The sequence below is a fragment of the Microplitis demolitor genome, chromosome 2, assembly GCF_026212275.2.
Source record: "Microplitis demolitor isolate Queensland-Clemson2020A chromosome 2, iyMicDemo2.1a, whole genome shotgun sequence".
Lineage (NCBI taxonomy): Eukaryota > Metazoa > Arthropoda > Insecta > Hymenoptera > Braconidae > Microplitis > Microplitis demolitor.
Window position 1 is genome coordinate 22,253,418 of NC_068546.1, and position 25,363 is coordinate 22,278,780.

Genomic DNA, 25,363 nt, shown 5'->3' on the forward strand with positions numbered 1-25,363 from the left:
AATTTGACCAGACATTTTTGAAGAAAACTAGTGCAATGGAGAATAGCGTAGTCACAATAATAATTGAGATTCATGGTTCCCGAGGATCCGATTGATTTCTAAAAAATAATAGGGCTGATTCTCCCAGGAATAATGAGTCAAATGGTTACTCTAGACGACTTTCTATAGGAAATAATAGAAATTTGACCAGACATTCTTGAAGAAAACTAGTGCAATGGAGAATAGCGTAGTCACGATAAAATTTAAGATTCATGGTTTCCTAAGATCCGATTGATTTCTGAAAAATAATAGGGCTGATTCTCCCAGGAATAATGAGTCAAATGGTTACTTTAGACGACTTTCTATAGGAAATAATAGAAATTTGACCAGACATTCTTGAAGAAAACTAGTGCAATGGAGAATAGCGTAGTCACGATAATAATTGAGATTCATGGTTCCCGAGGATCCGATTGATTTCTAAAAAATAATAGGGCTGATTCCCCCAGGAATAATGAGTCAAATGGTTACTTTAGACGACTTTCTATAGGAAATAATAGAAATTTGACCAGACATTCTTGAAGAAAACTAGTGCAATGGAGAATAGCGTAGTCACGATAAAATTTAAGATTTATGGTTTCCTGAGATCCGATTGATTTCTGAAAATTAATAGGGCTGATTCTCCCAGGAATAATGAGTCAAATGGTTACTTTAGACGACTTTCTATAGGAAATAATAGAAATTTGACCCGACATTCTTGAAGAAAACTAGTGCAATGGAGAATAGCGTAGTCACGATAAAATTTAAGATTCATGGTTTCCTGAGATCCGATTGATTTCTGAAAATTAATAGGGCTGATTCTCCCAGGAATAATGAGTCAAATGGTTACTTTAGACGACTTTCTATAGGAAATAATAGAAATTTGACCAGACATTTTTGAAGAAAACTAGTGCAATGGAGAATAGCGTAGTCACGATAAAATTTAAGATTCATGGTTTCCTGAGATCCGATTGATTTCTGAAAAATAATAGGGCTGATTCTCCCAGGAATAATGAGTCAAATGGTTACTTTAGACGACTTTCTAGAGGAAATGATAGAAATTTGACCAGGCATTCAAAAAAAAAACTAGCGCAAGGCAGAATAGCGTAGTCACGATAATAATTGAGATTCATGGTTCCCGAGGATCCGATTGATTTCTAAAAAATAATAGGGCTGATTCTCCCAGGAATAATGAGTCAAATGGTTACTTTAGACGACTTTCTATAGGAAATAATAGAAATTTGACCAGACATTCTTGAAGAAAACTAGTGCAATGGAGAATAGCGTAATCACGATAAAATATAAGATTTATGGTTTCCTGAGATCCGATTGATTTCTGAAAAATAATAGGGCTGATTCTTCTAGGAATAACGAGTCAAATGGTTACTTTAGACGACTTTCTATAGGAAATAATAGAAATTTGACCAGGCATTCGAAAAAAAACCAGCGCAATGCAAAATAGCGTAGTCACTATAATAATTTTGATTCATGGTTTCCTGAGATCCGATTGATTTCTGAGAAATAATAGGGCTGATTCTTCCAGGAATATCGAGTCAAATGGTTAGTAACTAACCACTAATAGTCTCCAATCGACCTCATGAAAATTAAATAATAATATTATACAAACTTCTATGTTGTTATTTTTATTTAAAATGTATATTTGATATTCCTCATTCTAGCGAAGTAAAAGTACCAAGCTCCCGCTTACTGCCGGCGATGTAAAGTGTTAAAAAGTTTAATTATTTGCTTAATGTTGAGAAAATAACTTTGTAACTGGTGGATAAGGTGTAACATAATTACCGGGATAGTAATTAAAACTGTAAATTACGATGTGAAAATAATAATAATCGAATAATTATGTCGAAAAAAAGTTTTTTCATTTAGTCTTTTGCTATTACTTTGTACGGTTTATTTTATAGTTACTTTTTTATTTTAGTAAATTTATCAGGTCTCGTTAAATGTACTGCCGAGTAATTTTTACTTTTTTGTTCTGCTCGTTTTCTATAAGCATCAGAGGCAAGTAAAAAAATAAATGAATAAATAAAATTTCGAATTGATGTTACAAATAGTTGAGTTAGTGAGGAAATGAGTGAGAGGTTTGGTTAAAAGTAAAAGAGAAACCACGGTATACACTTGGCTAGAAAATTTACCCACTCGAACTTTGAAAATCAGCGGCATATTTCAAGAGTAAATATACCAGTGAATTAACGTCTGTGAAAGGAAAGCTTCTCTTACTCTACTTGACGGAATATAGGACTGGGTTTGCCCGGCGAGAGTTACTACCACTAGTCGTAGGCAAACGAGACCGAAATAAAATAAAAATAATCAAGCTTTCAAACTCTATATAAAACTAATTTATTTGCCATGCATACATACATATATATGTATAAAGATATATGTTTTATATTATGCTTAATTTTTTATATGTGGGAGAAGGACAGGTAGTTTTAAATGAATTCAGGAATTGTTCATGAGTGATGATACTGTTGCGAATTCAACATCAAAGAGACCAAAGACCAACTAGGGTACACGTGGATAGAATCGGAAATTGTCTTACTATACTCGTTGAAACGCAAACGAACAAGAACAAGTTTAAGTATAATAATAAGAAGAAGAAGAAGAAGAAGAACGGGAGCAAAAGCTTGTGAGATCGGGAGCAAGAGGGATAACTAGACGGAGAGAAAACAAAAGTATCAATTTACCTTTGAAAGTTTTGTGAAATAGCCACGGGTCTTGACTTTTGTTCTTGATTAATGTATATCTACACTGTAGCTTCTTTTAATTTAATAAATGCTGAATTATTAAAAGTTTACTTTATTATTTTAATAACCAACTTCCTCTTAATCACTTTGTTCTATTCATTTTTAAACAGCAATTCAATTATTTTATTTTATATTCTTACTCAAAGAATTTAAAAACTATATTTTAATCACAAATTAATGATTTTGCTGACTTATAAATTCATAACTTATTTTTTTAAATTTTTCTATAGCTAAGACCGGGGCCCAACCTCCCCCTAAGTCGATATTTATTTTTGGTAGCTTTTGAACGCAGAGTAAATTTTTTTTTTTATCAATCCCTCCTTTTAAAAAATGCGAAAAAAATTTTTTTTTAAATACTGCATCTGTAATTTTATCTGTATTGCATAAATAATTGATCATCTATCTCAATTAGTATGTGAAAATGTATTTCTATCCCCTGGCAGACATTTTCTAAAATATCATTTTTGTAATTTTAATTTTTACCAAAAAATATTTTTATTAAAAAGGAAATTCAAAAAATTGAATTATATCAAACTTATTGAAAAATTTTTTTTTTAATTTTTAGGGGTTCATCATGCCCCGGGTAGTTCTTGTCGTTTTGAAATTTTGTAAATATATCAAACTCATGAAAATGAAAAAAAAATTTTCTTACCAAATTTTTGAAAGGGTCCATTTTACCCCTGTAGACTAAATGAAATTCTGTATGTATCAATAATTGAATTTAAAATATTTAAACTAAAAAAGGAAAGTTTTATTTTTTAGTAAAACTCAATAAATATTTTCCTCCGTAGACGATTTTTACTTGATTTTCCCAAGTCGCGTCACACTACTTGGTGCAAAGTAACATTCGTTTCACTTGATCTTTAGGTTATTTTAGTAGTTACCTCACGTATCGAAAACATCGTCTGTCTTGAAGATGTAGCTGTAGGAACGAGAGGGTAGTCTAGTGTCTGCAGGGGTATTTTCTGTCTCAATGTCTCAGAGGTAGAGTCAGATACAGAACCAAAGGAGGCGATCAACCGCCACACACGAGCTTTAGAGAGCGCCGGGGGCTGTAAGTCTCGTTTCCCTTTACTCTTTTCTCTTCCCTTTTACTTGGAAAAGTATATAATATAGGTGGAATAGAAGACGAGGCACGAAAGGAAAAGAGTGGATGGAATATATACCGAGTTGTTCAGCCCCAAAGTTTACTTTTGTGCAGGCAACATATAAAGCGTTGTCCCTTAGGAAACTCCGGCTTTTTCACACATAAATGTATGTGTATAGGTGACAGTCTACTCACGCACGAACGGCTGGGTTTCATACATTCATAAGACCGCTACGAAAAATAAAGAGATCGCGAATGCCTACAAGCCTATCGTGTCAAAAAAAAAACGGTGTAATTTCACGTGAGACTCTAGCTCGTCTAAAGTCACGCGAATATTTTTTCTTATCTGCTAATTCAATTTATTTTACATATTTTTATTTTTAAAAAATTTGAAATTCATTTAAATGCAAAATAGATAAAAAAAAAAATCAGCAGATTACGGTTTTAAACTTAAATTCAAAATTTTTTAACAGAATGCGTGGGCGCCAGATGTTTAAAGACGTCAGCACTTCCAACGAGTACAGCAAAATTCATTGCCACGTTGTTCATTACCGCGCAATACTTTTGTCGTTTATAAAATTTAAAAATAAAATATTAAATGGTATTCCTTTGTCTGTCTTTGGTAGAAACAATCAACATGTCTGATGGAATTGTTTTGTCTTGCTCCATTGTTTAATTTATGCGCACATTTTCTGGGTAATCGTACCATTTAACATTGTGCTCATTGCTAATTATTTTTGTTTTTTTACTTATTACGATTATTTATTTTGTTTTATTGTTTTATACTTTTGTTCATATGCAGAATAATCAAAGGCTGTAATAATAATTATTATTATTTTTTTTTTATATTTAAATTACGCTGGGATTACGTCAGCTTTAATATTTGAGCGAGTGATTCACTGACTTCCCTCGAGTTTAACGACGCGGTTTCTAAGACGCGAATCTGTCGAAGCAATTTATCAAAATTGAGGTGTCCCAAAATATCTGCTTTAAATTCTTAAATATATTTAATAATTGCTAAGATGGACGGCAATTAACTTGGGTTTTATGAAAAGAGGTCACGGTCCGAATGCAGACCGCGGTAAATTTTTTATTTAAAAAAAAATCCATAAGTCGGCTAATTAATATTTAATAATTGAATGGGTTAATAAGAAATGTGATAAATATTTAAATTCAACAAGTTGTGTCTGAAAAAATTTTTTTTGTCCAGTAACATTTTACCTTGATTACATAATTAAAATCCAGGTTCGAGTCTAGACTCATTAAAATTAATTAATTAATGTTAAATCTTAACTAATTAGTATTTAATTTGAATAAATAGCAAAGAAAAAAATTTTTGAATTTTTTTAGAAATGATAAATTATAAAAAAAAAAAAATATTTTAAAAATTCGCGCCAAAAGTTTTTTTTAATTTTCTACGCATATTTTTTTTTTTGCCATCAATTTGTTGCAAAAAAAATTCGAAAATTGTGAATTGTCTTCTAACTTCAGTGTTAAAATTAAAAAGTTTAAAATTTTGAAATTAACCTTTTGTCTGCAACCCAAACAAAATATTAATGAATATATGAGTTTGTCAAACTAGTAGTGACTTTAGCACACACTGCCTCGTCTTATTCCCTCGTGAATTTTCTCGTCATATTGTCCACCGCGAATCAGTGCCGCGTATACGAATTCGAAATCGAATATTCATGAGTCGACTAGGAATCCGTGGCAAATACCAGCGATAATGACGCCGCGATGCGCCTATTAGGCCGAAGCTCACTCGCTAGGGAGTATGGAAATCGTCCTACCGATTTTCCCATCCCTAATCGCCGCCAATTGATCGGCATTTGCTCTCTACATTTCCCTCTACTGTCGAAGCTCTCACGCCCCATTATATACTGCAGTAACCCTACACTTTACACTCTATACTGCAGGCTCAATACTATCACACCATCTCCAACATCTTCAACAATCACATGGGCACATTTTATTTTCATTTTTCCTTCCCCTTTTCCCTCCCTATCTTTCCACCCTCTACTCTTTCTCAGCATTCATCCTTACACTTAAACTTTCATAGTTCCATTACACTTACATGTTTCTCCAGTCTTCAGTCGACAGCCTTTTAGTACATCACTCAAAACTTTTCCTTCAGCATCTCGTCTCTTTACAAGAGATAATAAAATTAAGTCAAAATTTAAATCTTATCAAACAATTAACACTCCGTCTTTATTTACCAATTAAATTTTATTTTTTTTTTTTTTTTATAGTAAACATAAATCAATAGTATTTATTTTGCATTGATTCCGGTTCCACTTACTCACAGTAATTGTTTTTACGCATGATGAGCTTTGAAATAATAATAATTACTATTTTGAGAGAGATATTAATAATGGGATTGAGCATTAGATTTGTGCATTCACGGTGCAATTGGAAATTTTAGTTGATCGGATAGCTGTATATAGAACGGGGGTTTGACGTCGGGTGAATGGGAACGGGTAGAGGTTAAAGGGGTTTTTAGGCAGGGGTTCAAAACGGCGTTTGCTAGGTTACACGCGGGGATTCTCGGGAGGTTAAACGGGCCACGGTGAAATAAAAAAAAAAGGATGGGTAAATGTGGATGGAGCTCACTAGTACACACTAGCTTCGCTAAATATATATATATATGTATATATATAGTTCTGGTTGGCTTTTTATTCAATTCACCGACGTTGGACTCGACTACGGGAAAACGCACGGGCGGCATGCATTATCCAAAACGTGCACAGCTGGCTAGCGAGAGAGTGGAGTTTCCGAGCCACAACCGGACCTTTTGCCTATTGATTCAAATTGACCCGGACACCACTTTCTCACTCTTTCTTTCACATATTTTTATCTCTTTCACTTGAAATCGACGTTGCCTATAAAACGAAAATTGTCCCGCGAAATAGACTCGATCTTCTCTACTAGAGTTTCCTTCCTTCCTCAACTCAACTCAACTCAACTCAACTAAATTTTTTTTTTATTCGTTACTCCTACTACGCTCCACTCTGCTGCAGACTCTTATTTTCTATTATCGATATTTTTTACGAACACCATATTTTATAGAATTGTTTTCACTTTGAACGGGAAATTCTCTTGATTTTGTTGAGTGGTTTTTTTTCGAGGGTTGCCTCAGTTCTTTAGATCGAAAATTTTAAAAAGTGATTGAACACGTCCAATTATCTGGGATACGGAAATTGGTGGTTAAGTTTGAGAGACGTTAAATAATAAAAATAAAATTAAAAGTGAGCAAGTTTAACGATTGAGAAAGATTCGATGTCTCTTCTCTGGCAAACCGAGCGGAGGCTGATGGATCGCTTTTACTTTAGGTCTTGCATACTGATAACTACCCGTGTATTGAGAAAATTGCTAGTCGATTCCAATCCAAACTATCACCTCACGTTTTCATCTTTTTTTTTTTACCTTTTTTTATACTCAATATGCACCTGCCAGCAGACAAGTTTGGCAATTATACACCCGAGATCCTCCGCTGAAATTATATAAATATTTAAATTAAATATTTGTGTCTGCAATTTAATATTAGCTTTTTTTTCTGCTGGAATTTAAATATTTATATTTTATTTTATTGTTCAAAGTCGGCAAACAATTTTTTTTTTTTTTATTGGACTTTAAAAAAAATTTTATTTATTAAGGGTAATTTAATTTTACTTATTTACCGCACGTAGCGATTTTTGTTAGGCTTACAAATAGTAATATCAATTAAATTTTGTTTGCTATTTTTTATCGTAATGTGGAAATATTGACTCAGTAATAAAAAAATTTTTATTGACACTTTTCATTGAAAAAGTGTTCAACGTTTACTCTCCGTTAAGAAAATTTAAAAAATAAAAACAGGCTAAAAAAAGTCAATACATTTTTTTATTTTCAAAAATTTAAAAAAAATTTCTCGAGGTAGCTCGTAACTATGTTTGTTTTAGGAATAAGTGTCAATAATACCAACATTCTTTGTTTTCTATGACATTCTCGCGCAAATAATTCAAAAAACGTCAGTATCCTCGAGGCCTTCAACATCCAACAGATGTCAACTTTGGTTAAGATCGTCGTCTAAGAAATTCTATTGAAAATCTAGACTCAGGGCTCGGTGCTAAGAAATTTAAAATTCTGTGGACCCTGCGGGCCAGCTTCAAATCTTCCCGCTATTTTGTAATTCAAAGAATTTGAAAACGTTATTTTCAATTGGTCGAGAATAATTTTTCGAGTTCCGTATCTCGGAGATACAGAAGTTTTGAATTTTGGTCAAGATCAACGTCTTAGAAATTTTGTGGACAAAAACTAATTTATATATACAGTACAACTCTATATGCGACATTCGCACTCAACCTATAAACTACCATTACTATTTAAAAGTTAAAAATTTTGAATTCAAAGAATATTCACTTGAATTAAAATTACCTCAGTATTTTAGCATTCGTAACAATTTGCGAAAGTTATTTGTCATATAAAATAGCGTGCTTACATATACATATATATATATATAATCGACAGAATATAACAGTAGTATAAAAGTGGAGATTTAAGCGCGTTATAGACGGTTCAAAGTTCACCGACAATTCGTACACTCGACCAAGTTTGCCATTTCGCTGACGTTCGACTACCGAGTATAATATTTCGGTCGTATGACCCTCCGGGGGTCTAGTCGTTCATAGGATTGATCACGTAGGGAAAAGGGGTTACTGACACGAATGGGGATACTCGTAGAAAGAAAAAAAAAATGATTTTCCTCCACTCCAGTCTTATAAAATAAAATAAAAAAAAGTAACATAATAATTCTACCTTTTGAAATATTATATCGAACTCACCTCACGTTTTTTCATCGCAATACATTATTTCTCAATATGTGACATATCAGTTTAAATTTTTTACGTGAAGAGTACGTATTGAAAGCTAATAAACTTATGTATACAAATTTGTGATGATAATTATATTTATATATGTATTATAAAGATTAAAACAACATTGAAGAGATGAATGAGTTATCAGAAAGTTTATAATCGCTGTGCACATAATACGTTATTGTAGGTGACAGTTGTGAGACGTATGCTACGTACAAATGACACTAAACATATATAGAATAGGAGCCAGAATAGCATTTCTAGCGGCAATAGTTGAAGTAGTGAAGTAGGAGTGGAAGTGGAAGTGGAAGTAGCAGAGCAAAGCCCAAGCTGGAGAACGAGGATGAGAATGAGGATGAGGAGGACGACGACGCTTTTGGAAGTTTGCCAAATTCCCAGACTATACTCCATGTTTATTATGTTGCTTGTCATTATATTGTCCCAGTGCAAGTTTCCATCGTTAGTATTACGTGGCTCACGTTTCTCTACTAAACGCAAGATGAATATTTATATGAAGGTTTGTGAATGTGCACGCGGATCATCGCGATATCAACGACCCAAAGGTTGTCATGATGATCGGAACCCAAAATCTATGTCCACTTTACTTCAAACTCCATGATAACCAATGCACAAATTATATAAGTTATTTATGCGGCTGTTATTGATACCGGCGATAACCAATAAAAATTTATACGAAAAATTGAAATTACGTACGTTAAATTTTATCGCGATGGAAAATATTGCTTGAGAGAATTGTTTTTTTTAAAAAATCTTTAATTAAATATACTGCCCTTTGATACAGTTTTTAGATTAAAAAAAAAAAAAACGTAAATGAGAAAACGTTTTTTTAATACACTCAGGAAATTGAGGAAAAAAATACAAAAGTTTTATGTTAAAAAATTTATTTATTTCAGTATTCAGAAAAAAAAAGTAAAAATTTCTTTTTCAATAAAAAATTTATCGATGCTTCTTTAGTTTATTTTATCACAAAGTTCTTAATAATTTTTCGCAAATTAAGATTTCTTAAATTTCCATTAAATTAATTTATTCAAAAAAAATTTGATTTCATTTTAAAAATACCGCGATCGGAATTTGAACCAAGTACTTAGTTCTTAAAATCCATCAGTCACTTATACATTCTTTTACAAAAAAAAATCACTTTTTACCGTTCATATTATGTAGGGGTGAGACGGGGCAAAATGGGGTACTTAAGGAAATACCAAATTTTTGAGGACTCAAATACCCTAAATCTTTTTTTTTCAATGATATTCAAAGTAAATAGAAAAAATTTTCACTTGCCGTTAAAAAAAAAAAAAACATTTTCATTTTCCGGACTGAAAAAAAAAAATTCTGGAGTTTAAAATAATTTGATTGCCTAAAACTTTATTGCAAGTAATTTTTTAAAGAGTTTAACAAAAAAATTAAAAATAATGCTCAATTATATTTACAAAAGTGATTTTGGAATATTTGAAAACGATTCAAATTTAAAATTTTTGGGATACCCCATTTGCCCCCCTTCCCCTAAATTAATTTATTTTATTGGCTATTTATAAATTTGAGAATAAAAACAATTCTTTGTTTACAAATATAAATAATAAATTTAATCATAAAGTTTTTATTATTATTTTTAAAAAAAAGTAACATTTGTCGTGATAAAATATATGAAATTTGAAATTTTTATATCAACACATTAAACATTATATACAAAAATAGTCATTTTACTTTCTTTTATGTTATTGTCACATATTGGATTTTACATTCAACTTTTATTATTTTTAATTTAACCTAGTTTATTTAACTATTGCATATTTTTTTTACTCGTATTCGTTACTGAGATAGCAGCGTTTTGCAATAATTACTCTGTTGTCGTAAATAATAACAACAGTAACATCAATAATAATAATTATAATGACAATGATAATAATAATTCGAGTCGTTTATATATCGGAAAACGTTATATTTTAAAAATATTTGTTATCGATAGATAACCAAACGATTGGCTCTGGAAATCAACTTTACTGTCAGTATCGTTGAGATTCACGTTTGAATAAACTCAGCTTTTAGCATATACAGGCATCGATTATTTTGAATATGTATGACGTGAGGAAAGCTTCAGTTGCGCATCTCGCGCAATAACTAAATGAATTACTCTGGCCTAATACACTTCACTCACCGGCTATAAATACTTGAATAAACCTATCACAATATTTAACATCAAATTAACCATTTAATTAATCATCTGCTGAAAATATTATTTTAAAACTTAACATATAATTAATAATAGAAATTAATATTTTATCGACGTATCAGAATAATGAGAATATTGGGCCATAAGATTTTGAATGACATGGTGAGTGGCAGTTTTACGTTGTGCGGCAGACCACAAGAGCTAACAAGAGCCAACAAGAGCTGTCTGCCACGGTCATCTAACCCTTCAACACATCAGCCACACCCTCGTTTACCTTTATATACATATACATACATGCACACCACACACACACACCTCGCTTTTATTTCTCTACAATCTATACATCAGCTAAGATAATTATAACCTCATAAATATTTAATAAATCTGTTCTGGTTGAGTTGAAAAAGGGTTTTGTTAATAAAAAAATCCAATCACACCTCAGCCGGGTGTGCATAAAAAGGTGTGATCCCTTGCGACCTCATTGTTTTACTGATTGAATTTATAATTTTTTAATTAACAATCTAAGAACGTTAAAATTATTTGACATTTAATGGAATTTTATTATTTTTAATATACTTTTTTTTCGCGGTGTGTATTGGTAAGTAATTATGCTTCGGAAATTACTTTTTTCCCGGTTCTATGTATACAGTAAACGTGATAATTGCACTCGTTGAGAGATTGCTTCAACCCACATTGAAATAAGTTGAAGAGTACGAGGGGATCGAAAAATCTTTATATATATATATAAAGATTTATATGGAAAATCAGGAGCAAGTTGGAGAAGAAATGAATAGCGAAGACCAAGTGAAAGATGTAACTCGGATTCTTTTCATCGCATAATGAATTTAAAGAAGAATAAAATGAAAATGAGGTAAAAAGTAAAATGGAACGGATTGTTAATCCGTCCGAGTAATCTGGTCGTTGGAACAATTTATTTGATAAATTTTATATAAGATTTATTTGTAAATATATATAGATTTTTATTGGTGTTGCACAGAATGTAAACTACATAATTTGAATAAAAGGACAAAAAATAAGTTTGATAAGACGTTTTAATTATAAAATCCCAATTAAAATACGATGAGTATTTTCTCTTAGAATTTAAGCGTCGGTTGTTGTCTAATTTCCAAGAAGTTGAGATCGGATAAGCCGTATAAACTGGATGACTAATGCTGCAGGGATAAATCAAACTTGCTTCGATTATCCTCTCTACTCTAGTCTATTCCACTCTTACTCCTACTATTCTATCCCATCCCATCCTCGTGTTATTCGGGTTCGTTCGAGATTCCCATTGAGATCGAGCTGGAGAACTTTACCCCACAATTTCGTGTCTATCAAAGTTTTGTCTCTGAGTTATAGCCAGGAGGATGCTGAAGTTTACTATAAAGTATAGATTCAACTCTATACTGTAGTACTGCTCTCCAAAACCGATATCCTCCTTTTATAATATTATGTTACAATCCAATGGATTTTCGTTCATCATTACGTATACTTTACTGCTTCATACGTTGTCTTCCGGAATATAAACTTATTTAATCTATTATTATTATCATTGATATTTTTTATCATTTCGTTCAAATTTAACTATTGCATTTGTGCTCACGGCACAACTTTCACCAAATTTTGCCATAATGATTAAGTTCAATTAGCGAAGTCGCTCGCAGTTTATAAAAATACCGGCTAATTTAAGTTTCAAAAATAACTGAAAGTTCGATTGTCAAAAATTTATTCTTTATAATTTTTTGATAAAAAGACTTGAAATTTTTATGCTGAAAAAATTTGAACCGATGTCGTGGAAATGGAAAATTTCAAATTTGCTCTGTACTTTAAAAACAAACCGGTGTGTCCACCATAAAAATGTAGTTTTAGTTCTCAAATATCAGTCAAATTCTATATTAAATACAAAAAAAATGTATATTGTTTCAAAAATAATGATTCGGCAGATTTGCCAATTTATGAAGAAATTCAAAAATTATTCGTTAATAATGACATTTTGATGTCATTATATAAAATATGAAAAACGGATTTTTATGAATGTCTCTTTGCAAACTAAATCAGGTATTTCCTTATGAAAAACATCAGATTTATACACTGAGAAAAAAAAATACTTTTGTTAAGAACATTTACTTGATACAAGAACATATATTCTTGATAATTTTCAAGAATATATAATTTTGTCTTAAGAATTCGTAGAATTGAAGGAAATAATGTTTATTTAATTTAAGTAAAGCTATTCTTTTGTTTACTCATAATATAATATCAAATTCATATAACAACAAAAATAAATTTGATGCTCTTTTCTCAAGAAATTGATAATTATAAAATATATATATATATATAATTAATAATGAAATAAATATTTTGAACGGATTTCTTGAACCAAGAAATTCTTGTTTCGAAAATAGTAATTTTTTTTCTCAGTGTATTAAAAATAGTAACAATATTGTTCCTGAATATTTAATTTGATAACCGATGAAAAATTTCAGCAATTTATTAAAAGTCAATTTAATAAAACTGACATTGCTTCTTTTATAGATAAAAAATTGTTTTCATCTCAATTACGATAATTTCGAAATTTTCCTAAAATATCAATTTTTTTTTGTCTTGTTGATCTTAAAACACTTATAGTCATGCCCTTATACTCCGAACGGAGTTAATTAACTCCTTATGTACACCGTTTTAACAGCGGTTAGATAACATCACTAAATAGCATAAGTGTGAGTTAATTTTGACATTAGACTGGTGTGAAAATAAATCTATTTCAACACGAGTTTTTTCACGGCGTGACTGCAAGATAGAATTTTTTTATTTTATTATCCTTTATTATTTGGGTAAATATATATATGTACATACCTTATTTACGAGATAAGATGCAGAGTGGATAATTGGAATTACGTGCAAGGAACCATGTTAGATAAGTGAGCTTATAGCAGACTTATAGGTACAGATATATATGTACAGTACTTAGAACTGCACAAAGGAACTCCCATTTGCTTTGTTATACCTCGGGTTGAGTATAAAAAGGCGCAAAAGTGCAAATGCATCTACTTCTGTAATATATACCTGAGAAGTGTAATAAACGCTCTATACGATGCGCCTTACTGATTTCTATCTCTTTCAAAAGCTATCAGTTTATTATATACTTATTACATTACTTTTTTATAATCTTATTATGACGTTTTAATATTAATCGTATTAATGATTTTTGCTTTTGATTTGTGATAATAAATTTAAGAGGATAAAAAACAGGTTCTTTTGTGTGGATGAAATGTAATTTTCTTGTGATTGATAAATTCCGTATTTGGATGTAGCAAATCAAAGCTGCTGTAAATATATTATAGATAGTGAAGTTTCAATCGAATTATCGAAGCTCGTAAATCAAAATGGAATCGACTTCGTTAATTAAGGGAATTTAAGTTGAGAAGATATTCCGAATGATAATTAAATCGATTTCTGATCCATATTAAAACGATTTATCGATTCTAATTTGCATTTTTATTAAAATTTATTTGATTAGTTGTAATTTTTGATTTTAGAAATTTACTGATTGATAAATCGAATTTTTAATCGATAATTTGGATCATAAATCGATATTTTCAACTATCAATCGATAAATTTAATTTTGAATTAAGAATTTAAGTAATTAATCGATATTTGAAATCGAAGATCGATATCTTGTTCCGTAAATCGATAAATAAAATTTTAAAATAATAATTTGGATCATAAATCGATATTTTGAACTATCAATCGATAAATTGAATTTTGAATTAAGAATTTAAGTAATTAATCGATATTTGAAATCATAGATCGATATCTTGTTTCTTAAATCGATAAATAAAATTTTAAAATAATAATTTGGATGATAAATCGATATTTTGAACTATCGATCAATAAATTGAATTTTGAATCAAGAATTTAAGTAATTAATCGATATTTTAAATCATAGATCGATATCTTGTTCCGTAAATCGATAAATAAAATTTTAAAATAATAATTTGGATCATAAATCGATATTTTGAACTATCAATCGATACATTTAATTTTGAATTAAGAATTTAAGTAATTAATCGATATTTGAAATCGAAGATCGATATCTTGTTCCGTAAATCAATAAATAAAATTTTAAAATAATAATTTGGATCATAAATCGATATTTTGAATCCCAAATCAATAATTTGCAATATAAATCGATTACTTTAATTTTCTATTGATAATTTGGGTCATGATTTAATAAATTAATTAATAAATCGAAGTTCAAATTAATAAATAAATTTAAAGATCGATAATTTCGACCAATAAGTTCAAAAATAATTTTTTTATGTATCAATATTTGATTGATCTATTTTTTGACAGTAATAAATATACTTTTTAATGGATGTCAAGTTTTATAGATCAGATTTATTTGTTAAAAATTTTAGTATATTCTTAAAAGCGTAATAAATTATAAAATGAGGATATATATATTTCGGCAAATAGATCAATATAAAAATTAAAGAATCATCAGTAAAATTAAATATTTGAAATCGATGCATGTCCGTTCCATTTGATTTAGCTTAAGTAACAAGCCCCCTTACAATAATATATCAAATATTTTCAATGCCAAACAAATTGTCTGAGTATTATGTGCACTGTTGTCGCATGCCATCGTAAGAAAACCCAACAGACATTTTGTCATTCAGAGGCACATAAGGCATCTGATCCCTTCGATACACAACATTTTTACCTATACACCAGTGACTTGTGACTTTTTATTATTATTATAACTATTTTCGTTTCTTTTCGGGCAAACAAGAATTATATTTTTTCTTGGAACTCACCAAAAGGTCATTGGAAATAAAATGATTTTGAATTTTAGTGGTTGGCAAGTTGTCTCATCTTTACAATGTCATATAATAACAATACATATAATAAAAGCCAATTTTTAAAAATAGTATAAAAAAAAAAAAATAAGAGACATCATTGAATAGTATTTTTTCTACTGTGCCTATTAAATTTTACACAAACTAAAGTCTATTTTAAAAAAATCAAGGCTATTGTTGAATTTAAAATTGTACAAAAAAATAATAAATTATTGAAACTTTATTATTTTCCATTGCGTATACTGAAAAAAGCGGTGTTCAAATTAACTCGCACTGGTGTAGTGGTGCTACTTAGCGATGTTAAAACGGTGTACATAAAAAATAAATTAACTTCGATTAGATTACAAGTGTTTTAAGACCAACAAAACAGAAAAAAAATATTTGGTCAAAATTACGAAATTATTAATTGGAATAAAAAATTTTATTGATTACAAAATAAGTAATTTGACTTGTTCAAGTGACTTTTGATAAATTGCTGAAATTTTTGATTAATTGTCAAATTAAATACAGTAGAGTCGCGTTATAAGTCCGGCTTGTTTTCTTTTTCTTTAATCGGACTCGTTAATATGAGAGAGACACTGAGAGGACTTATAACGCGACTCGACTGTATCTAGAAACAATATTTAATTTGAATTTAAGGTAAAAAAACCCAGTACCCAATCAAGGGACTAGTACTCGATTGCTCCATGTATTTGTTCATCAATATTTAGTCAAATTTAGTAAATATAAATAGACAAATATATGAATGATCGGGTATTAGTTCCTGATCAAGTACTGGGTCTCACTTTTCTGATTTTTTTCGAAGTAATAACTGATGTCAAGATGATGAATTAGTCATTGATGATTTTATATTAATTTCTTACTGATTTCGATACTTGAATCATAAAATTCTATTTTCCATATTTTAAGAATAACATTAATATGTAAAATATTCTTTTGATTTATCAAAAAATTGGTAAATTTTTCGTATCATTAATTTTTGAAACAAGAAATTTTTTTTTTTGTATTTCAAATCTAAGTCGACTTTTGATACTTGAAAAATAAGACTAACACCACTTAACACCGGGAAAAATTTTAACACCATTTTCGGGGATAAGTAAATCACTAGGATAACGTGGACTTACACCGTTTTTTTTTTTTTTTTTTTTAATGCAATGTAGGCATGTTATACTAAAGTTATTTAAAGATATATTATTTATATATTCTGATCACGATAGTAATACTCTCAGAATTTGTTTTTCGAGTCAATATACGAAAAATAGAATAAATAGCAAATCGGAAATAATTCAAGCAAGACTGTGCAGTGTAAACATCTTAAGAAACCTCGTTTCCGGCGGTCAAATTACTCGCCAACTTTAAAAAGTCAGCCAGCAAATGTTTCGGTACTTAACTGAAATGCCCAAAAAACAAAAATGAAAAACAGAGAACATTCTCACCAAATGAAATGTACGAATAGCTTTGCTCGCTTTCTCCCGCCATCTCTCTTACTGACTATAACTATTGCGCCCAAGAGCAATTAGAGGATTTAGTGAGTACGGTTTTAAATTAGTACGTGGGTGTATATTTGCCATGTAATGTAAGGTCAGTCTTTAGCTCATCCGTGACTTATGAGGATACTTACACGCGTGTTTACTTCATTTATTTTTTTAAATTTATTTTCACAGCTCTCTCTTTTATTTAAACTACCGTTAAATACCTGACAGAGTTATTTACATTTTTTTTAATTTAATTTTTACGTGAATTATAGCCTACAGCCCAATTTAGATTGAATCGCTCAGCGGTAGCCTCAACCCTAAGGTTCCTCGATCGAAACCCGTCCACCGTCATTAAAAAAAAAAATTTTTTCTTTGTTTCCCCAAGGAATCTAATGAATTTTCACCTCCATATTTCATCTCAAATAGTGAGAATAATTTTTTTAAGTCGATTTTAGTGATAAATTTTTCAACTGATGATACTGAGTCTGTAAATGAAAGCAAAGGAAGTTCGGCTTGTCGTTTCAATGAGGAATAAAACGTCTGATATTCATATACCCATACATATATGTGTATAATAGACATATATATGTATTAAATAGTTAGGAAACCGGTAGAAGCAGGTACGTTGCTAAAACGCACCTGGCGCTTGTATAGAACCAAGCATCACGCCTTGCGTGTTTCAAGCTTCCACTATAGCAAGTCCACACTTCGCGATCCTCCCCCTAACCTCGCTTTCCTCGTCCACCTTTGGTTTTACTTTGCTTTTATACTCTATTCACTCCACACTCTTCTAATTCTTTCTCTCCTTGTCCTTCTCCATCTCCACCCATAATATATCCCCGTAACTTTCTTTCATCAATAAACAACTCGCCTACAGTGTAACGCCGCCGCCGTCGAGGGTCAAGTCGTTTTTCATGTGGAAAACAACATAAAAAGTTAACTCCACCTTTATATTTTTAAAAATAAAAAGACCCGAAAATTTTTGACAGCCTTCTTTTTATCAAATTTACCACGCGGTTTATTTTGTTTTCTGTCCGGCAACATTTATACACATAAATATAAATACATATATATGTGCAATGGAATTGAAAGGGTATTTTTCAATCAATATCGTGATCGTGAATTACATTTCTTTTGTACAACATATACGGCAATATAAGACTTTGTATTCCTCCCTAGCGAGAAACTCTCATAGCGCAGCTTCCCAAGTTTTTAAAGTTTGACTTGAGATTTCTTTTTTTTTTTTTTTTTTTTTTTATATTTTATTTTACTTTTTTTGTACGCCCATGCAAGCTGTTTCCCCGAGTGATACCAGGTGTCACGGTATTCCCACTAGCGTTAGGCAAAGAAATATATATATATATATATATAAATATATACAACTATACATACGTATATATATGTGTGTGTGTGTGAAGGAATAGAAGGAAAGAAATAGAAAGAAAAAGAATTGTACGGAGGAGTAAATAAGAAGACCCGTGGTCGATCGTGCGGCAATTTTATTCAGGTTTCTATGGCGCCGTATACTCTCTGCATAATGGTCTTTATGGACATATATGTACAAAAATATATTTATATATCTATATATGTGTATGTAGGTATGTAGAAAATCGTGTGTAGCTATTCAGTACACACTTTTCAGATGCATTGAAATCTCGGGCGTAAGTACGCGAGAACAAAAAGTCGGGCATGCGTCCGGGATATATATGTATATATATATATATATATATATATATATATATATATATATATATATATATATAATATATGAGTAAATAAAGAATTGAAGCAAGATATAATAGACGTATCCACGTATGGATGTATGGAAGTGTCTGTGAGTGTAGTTATTTTTTGGGGAATGATGGGTGATGGAGAATCGGAAATTTGTGGTACAACACGGCATTGTATCTATTGAAATTTTTTTAACCGAATAATACATCAATATTTTCGTGTTGAAACGTGAGATTTAAATAAATATACTCAATTTTACATTACATGCTTCATTTTTTCTGTTTTGGTTGCTCGTTCATATGAATATTTTTCGTATATTTATTAATTGCCTCGTGTTTAAATTGCAGCCTCACTTTTGGCATACATACATATATTTACGCATATGGACATTTGACAATAGTCAGAATGGCTTATTAGGGATTCGAAGCTCGAGATCTGATTGATTAGAGCTTCGAAAATCGGGTGAAAATAAAAAATTTTAATTTTTTTGAAATAGTCGATTTTGATCGCGGGAAATTTAAAAACCTGAGTATTGTCGTGTTCAAAAGGGTAAAAAATTCTTTATGACGTGCGTGTACAGGATGAAAGGTATGAAATCTGATACTTTGCGGGTAAAGAGTAAGTGTTGGGTTTCACACCTTTCACCCCGTATTGATGTCAAAGATATTCATTCTAACCCTGAGCTGGTTTAGTAAGCGATAAAAACATAATACAATAATAACCACAGGAATAATAATAATAATGGTATATTTTTATTAGTAAATTTTATTGTTTAGCGTTTGCAAATATTTCAAATGTATTTGTAAGTGCTGGCAATGGGTATGGGTATATATAAAAGAGTTGAAAGAGAAAAGTAAAACAGAATGGGAATGGAAGAGAAAACGTTGAGATTGAGCAGTGCGAAACACTTTTCCTGTAATGGTTTTCCAAGTGTACATTCTATGTGCCCGCGTCTAGCTTGCCTCCGTTACCCTGCAACCCTCTTACTCCGGAATTCCAGATGGAAAAGTACGACCCGGATTTACTGTCCTTTGTCCTGTTGAGAGCAAAGAGAAAAGAAACTTTGTGTTTTTCTTCTACTCCTTTTTTATATATTTCGCTCAGTTCAACTCTTCTCATTCTCTTTTTCTCCTCTCTCGTCACCACCAACTGAATTTTTTCCGAGTTTATTTTTTTATCCCTTATTTCGGTATTTAATTTTTTTTATCTTGCTCCCAGACTTGATCCTCAATAAATTTTGATTAATCCCAAAACAAGGGAACCCGAGTTAAGTATTTCGGTTTAATATGATACTGCAGTGATCTATTGGAATGTAACGTGTTGAGAAATAGAGGGTAAGAAAAAGAAACAAGAAGTCTGTAGCAATTCTCAGTCTAGTGAGCGAGCATCGGACCAGTAACCTCGTGGACACCTGCCAGTTTCTCTCTTTCTTCATCTTCTACAGAGTAAATGCTCGGAGCACGGCGATTCTACACTCTAGTATAGATGATAGAATAGCTTTCGGCTGGTCAACCAACCGGGAGTTTTTCCTCCGTCTACATCCGCCACCCGATTCAACTTTATTTCTATCATCTACCAAAGAGAGGATAGAAAACTTACATCCCGTTCAGTTTCTTTGCTTCCATTTTTGATACATCTATATATTTAGTTATATATATATATATATAGATATATATATATATATATACATACAAACTCGTTACTTAATTTTTATTTTTTTCCATCGGTTAGATAATTATATTTTAATATGCTATAAGAACATATATGTAATTATACAGTACGGATGAGAAAGTCTACAAGACCTTCAATTTAGAGACTTTTTTTTATCGAGATCATTTTAAAATACCCTTCTCATGGTATTTAATGATCATAACCGGGATTTTTAAAATTATTTTATTTTTTTATATTAATTATAATTATAACTATTTCCAGATATTTACTACTATTACATTATGTATGAGGTTTGGGTTCATACTTTTTTATTGATTCAATAATTTATTTCTTGATGAGAACTGAAAAAATTGTTGGCCTGTAAATTATAATTTTAATTTCAAATAACTGCTATTTCAAATTTTTTAAAAAATTTTGGCGCGAAAATTTGAAATTTCAAATTTTCGCGGGCTTTAAAATAATTTAATATTGTGGCGGTTTAAAAAGCGTTTAAAAAATTTAATGTGTGTTTTTTAATAGAGAATTAACACATAGTCATATAGTAGTAAAGTATGGAGATAGATAATGATTATTATCCTCTATTACAAACGACATCTAGTTTTCTGGTAATGATCCCTTTATTGATGTTATTCCTTTTATGATAACTCAACGCGTTCATTGTTATCGCACAGATTATCACATTAATGACTTTGTTTTGTGAGTCATACCATCTGCTATAAAATAAATTCGTTATTTACTTTCATTACTAAACTTTATTTCCCATGTCATTAATTCTTCAAAATTCAAGTGTTACTAAAAAAAAATTACAATTTAATTTTTATATATTTATTACACGATTTACCAGATAATCCTCTACCAACATATTTTTCGAGCCTTAAAATATCAGTTTCTATTAAAAAAATTGAACCCGCATCAGGTCAACCGGGATAGCAGACATTTTTTCATGAAAAAAATTTCAAAATAAATATCCCGCCGCGCTTTTATATAAAAATTATAAAAAATGTTTTTGTTGTCTGAGAATGTCTAGAAATTTTTATAAAAATTTCAAAATTACCTTATTAGTTTACAACCCTTATTTTTCAAATCTATAAAAAAATTTTATTTGTCTTAATCTCGTAAATTCTATAAAAAATAGTTTTTACAGTAAACTTTTGATAAAACTGAGAGTCAAAAATAAATAAATAAATAATTTCATTGTTTTATTTGAGATTGGTCTTGTGATTCCGGGTTTTCTTGGCTGCTTCCTGAGACATTTTATTCGCCTAGGGGGTATATTGCTGTGTACTTAGGTGCACACGGAAAAGGACTCGATTCACTGGGTGTGTGCACTGTTGGAAAGCGTATTCGTGGAAAAACGGTGCTTTAACTGTAACAATAAAAGGACTGATCGATCGTTTCAGCCTTATATGCTACACTATACTATATATATATACACACACACATATATATATTTATATACATGACAAGAGAGAAGAAACATTGAAAGAGCGAGCGAAAAAAGTAAAAAAACAAGAAAAGAGACGAGCCGATCGACAGAGTGGACTTCAAAGCCAGCAATATGTTGCTCGCTGAGTGCTTTCTCTAACTGCCGGATGCTGTATCCGATTTTGCGCCAAATCCGGCAGACAAGAGCCGATAACAGTCGCTTCAACAATCTAAATACTTTATCACTTTCGCACTCTTACAAATTCATATATATTTATATTTTTTATTGTCACTGTCCTTAAAAAGTTTTTTCATGGCTTCTTTACTTTACTCTACTTTGGGTTATTTTTTATCTCTATCCAGTAAATATATGTGGTCCATTTCAATTTGTAGTATCGACGATACCACGACAGCGTACTAAGAATAAGAGTACGGGTGTGTCCGGATAACCACAAATCGTCTTGCCAGTTTTAGCGATACCGAACCAATCAACGATAATGTTGAGTGCAAGCGCGATGTATTGAACTATAAAGAACCAAAGTCGATAACCAAAGTCTTTTGATCCTATCGAGCTCCCAAAGTCGCTTCTACTATTTTTCATTCTATTCTTCAGTACTTTTTCTTCTTCTTCTTCTTCTTCTTCTTCTTTTACTCATTCTCCTAGTATTCTTAGTATATTCTTATTCTCTAACTTGCTCTTATCCTTATTCGTAGCGTAGCAGGATGCCCTCCTTTAGCCAACACTCATACACACATTATTCGTACAAGGAGTAATCCTGATCCTGCGCAAACTCCGGCTTATAATATCTTTTCTCGTCATATCACTCTACATATCTTTATTTTTTATTACTTAGACGTCCTTTTAAAAATCACTTTAGGGCTATTATCACTCTATTTTTTTATTTTAACCCTATAAAGAGTCGAGTGTTATCGTTAAATGAAAACTGATGACGATAGAAAATCAATTTTTATTTTAAAACAGCTTTCCTTAAATTTATATTAAGTAATCAATTTTTTTTTTATCTCTTGGTTTAAATTTACGGCGAATCACGGGATTTAGGTTAAAAGTCATTTAGTAGTTAGATTTTTATAAAATTTAATTTTACTAAATTGTTTTATGACATTTTTCTCGTATCTTGTGTATTATAGTTAACCCAAAATTTTAATGTAAAGACTGAGAACTTTTTAATGGGATTAAGTTTTTTTATTTTTTTTAATACTGAGTACTTTAAATTGAAATTCTGAGTAAACTATTAAAGATACGATAAAAAGTATTAAAACAATTTTATAGATAATTTCGTTTCCTGCTAAGTTTTTATGCAACATTTTTTTGTGTCTCTGATAGTTCAATCAGAATTCTAATTTAAATTCAGAAATTTTTGACAGTTTCATTTTTTTTTACTCCTTTACTTTAATTTAAAATTCTCGCGAAATTAATCGAGCTACAAAAAAATATTCAAAATAAATTTTGTAGCAAATCAAATTTCCCACAAAATTTATTCTATACATTTTTTTTTTAAAGTCCAATATTTAAGTCAAAATTTTGAGTTTAAAAAAAATTTAATAGACTAAATTTAAAAGTTTTTTTTTTTTAACCTTTAAATTTAAAATTCCAACAAAACTATTAGAGATACAATAAAAAAGTACTGACACAATTTAATTCAAAATTAAATTTCCTACAAAAAAGGTCTCGATAACTTTTTACATAAACTCAATAGCTACCAAGTTATCTTAACTTTTTTCCAAAACAAAATTCAAATAAACTCCAGTTAAAATAAACGTGAGCTCCCATTCAAATTTTCCCTCTAAAAAAAAAAAAAAAACATTTCCTAAAATTAATTACAGCAGAAACAATTATTCAAAGTAATAACTCGCGCCTACCAGGCGTTCGGTTCTTCTCGTGCGCATTCGTTTTACCTCGTGCGCGGTCGTGACTCTCCGCCCGGACACAGTCGGGCCTCGCTGCTGCCATTAAACAGATACGCCAGTGCGCTCTAAACCGCCAACGGATTACACTCTCATCGTCCGCGAGTTTAAGCGTCAGTAAACGAAATGATGCCGTCTTACACAGTCTCGAATTTATTTATCTTTATTATTAATTAAATAATTAATCGTGCCTGTGTTTAATCTTTGAAATTTTAAAAATTTAATTTTTAAAAATCACTCAACAAACAGTCGCTCCGCCCAGTGATTAATAAAAATAACTTGTGCGTTCCAGACAAACTATCGATGAAGATTCGTAATGTCTATTAATTGGGCAATGATTTGTCATTATTTAAACACCAATAGTTGCTCGAGGCAACACATCAATTTGAAGCCATGATCCAATAACAAGATCTGCGAGCTTATATTTTCAGTGCTGTGTTGTGTTTTAATTATAATTTTTAAATTTTTAGTTTGAATTTTAAATTCATATTTTTTGTTTTATTAAACCGATATTGATATTTTTATATCAAGTGTTTATTTATATTTATATTTACAAGTGATTTTGTTATGGCAGATATTGAGATTCGGCTTACAATGGATACTTCTCAAGATGTAAGTTTTTAATTTTTTTTTTTTTAGATTATTTTTTATGATACTGAAGTTAGCAGACGGATGATTATTTTTGTAATTTATTCAAGATGATAAATCGTGCAAAAAAAAATATTTAAAAAAATTGCACTTATAGTTTTTTTTATTTTCTACGTGTGCATTTTTTTCTTTTTTTTTTTTTTTGAATTGATGTTGGAGAAAAAAAAAGAAGTTGTTAATTGTCTACTAACTTCAAGGCCATTTTTTATGATACTGAAGTTAGCCGACGTCTGATACTTTTATGATTTTTTCAAAAACAAATTACAAAAAAAATATTTTTAAAAATTGCACTTATAGTTTTTTAAATTTTCAACATGTGCATATTTTTAGTTTTTTTTTTTTTCGTCATTGATTTGTTAAAAAAAAAATTCAAAAATTTTAATTGTCAACTAACTTCAGGGTTGGAATTTTTGAATCTTTCTTTGCATCAGCGTAAATGTAGATATGAGGCAATTTATAAATTTTAAATAAATAAATGAATTGTTTAAAATAATTAAACAAAAGAAAATGCGTACTGATGTTTCATTTATTAAAATACAGGTTTTTTGAATTTTTATTCTGCTGACATTTTATTTATTTATTCAAAAATTTAAAAAACTGCCAAATGTCAGATAAATTCGCATTTATTTGCCTGATGAAAGTAAATTTTGAATTTTATCACTTGTTTGAAATTTTCAAATTATTTATTGATAATTATCACATATATTTGTATATCAAATATAT

The 25,363-nt window shown here is 30.2% G+C and overlaps 1 protein-coding gene across 2 annotated transcripts in view; it reads left to right on the forward strand.

The window, feature by feature from the left end:
- The window catches only part of LOC103579601 (leucine-rich repeat-containing protein 4B), a 136,135-nt gene that overhangs the window by 35,813 nt on the left and 74,959 nt on the right, over positions 1-25,363 (forward strand). The window contains exon 1 of one of the 2 annotated variants that reach the window (XM_008561038.3): positions 24,065-24,604. The exons of the other annotated variant lie outside the window; for it this stretch is intronic. Coding sequence (XP_008559260.1) covers positions 24,560-24,604 — 45 coding nt within the window. The 5' untranslated portion in view covers positions 24,065-24,559. Of the gene's footprint in view, positions 1-24,064; positions 24,605-25,363 lie in introns of those variants that run through there. 2 annotated transcript variants of the gene reach the window in all.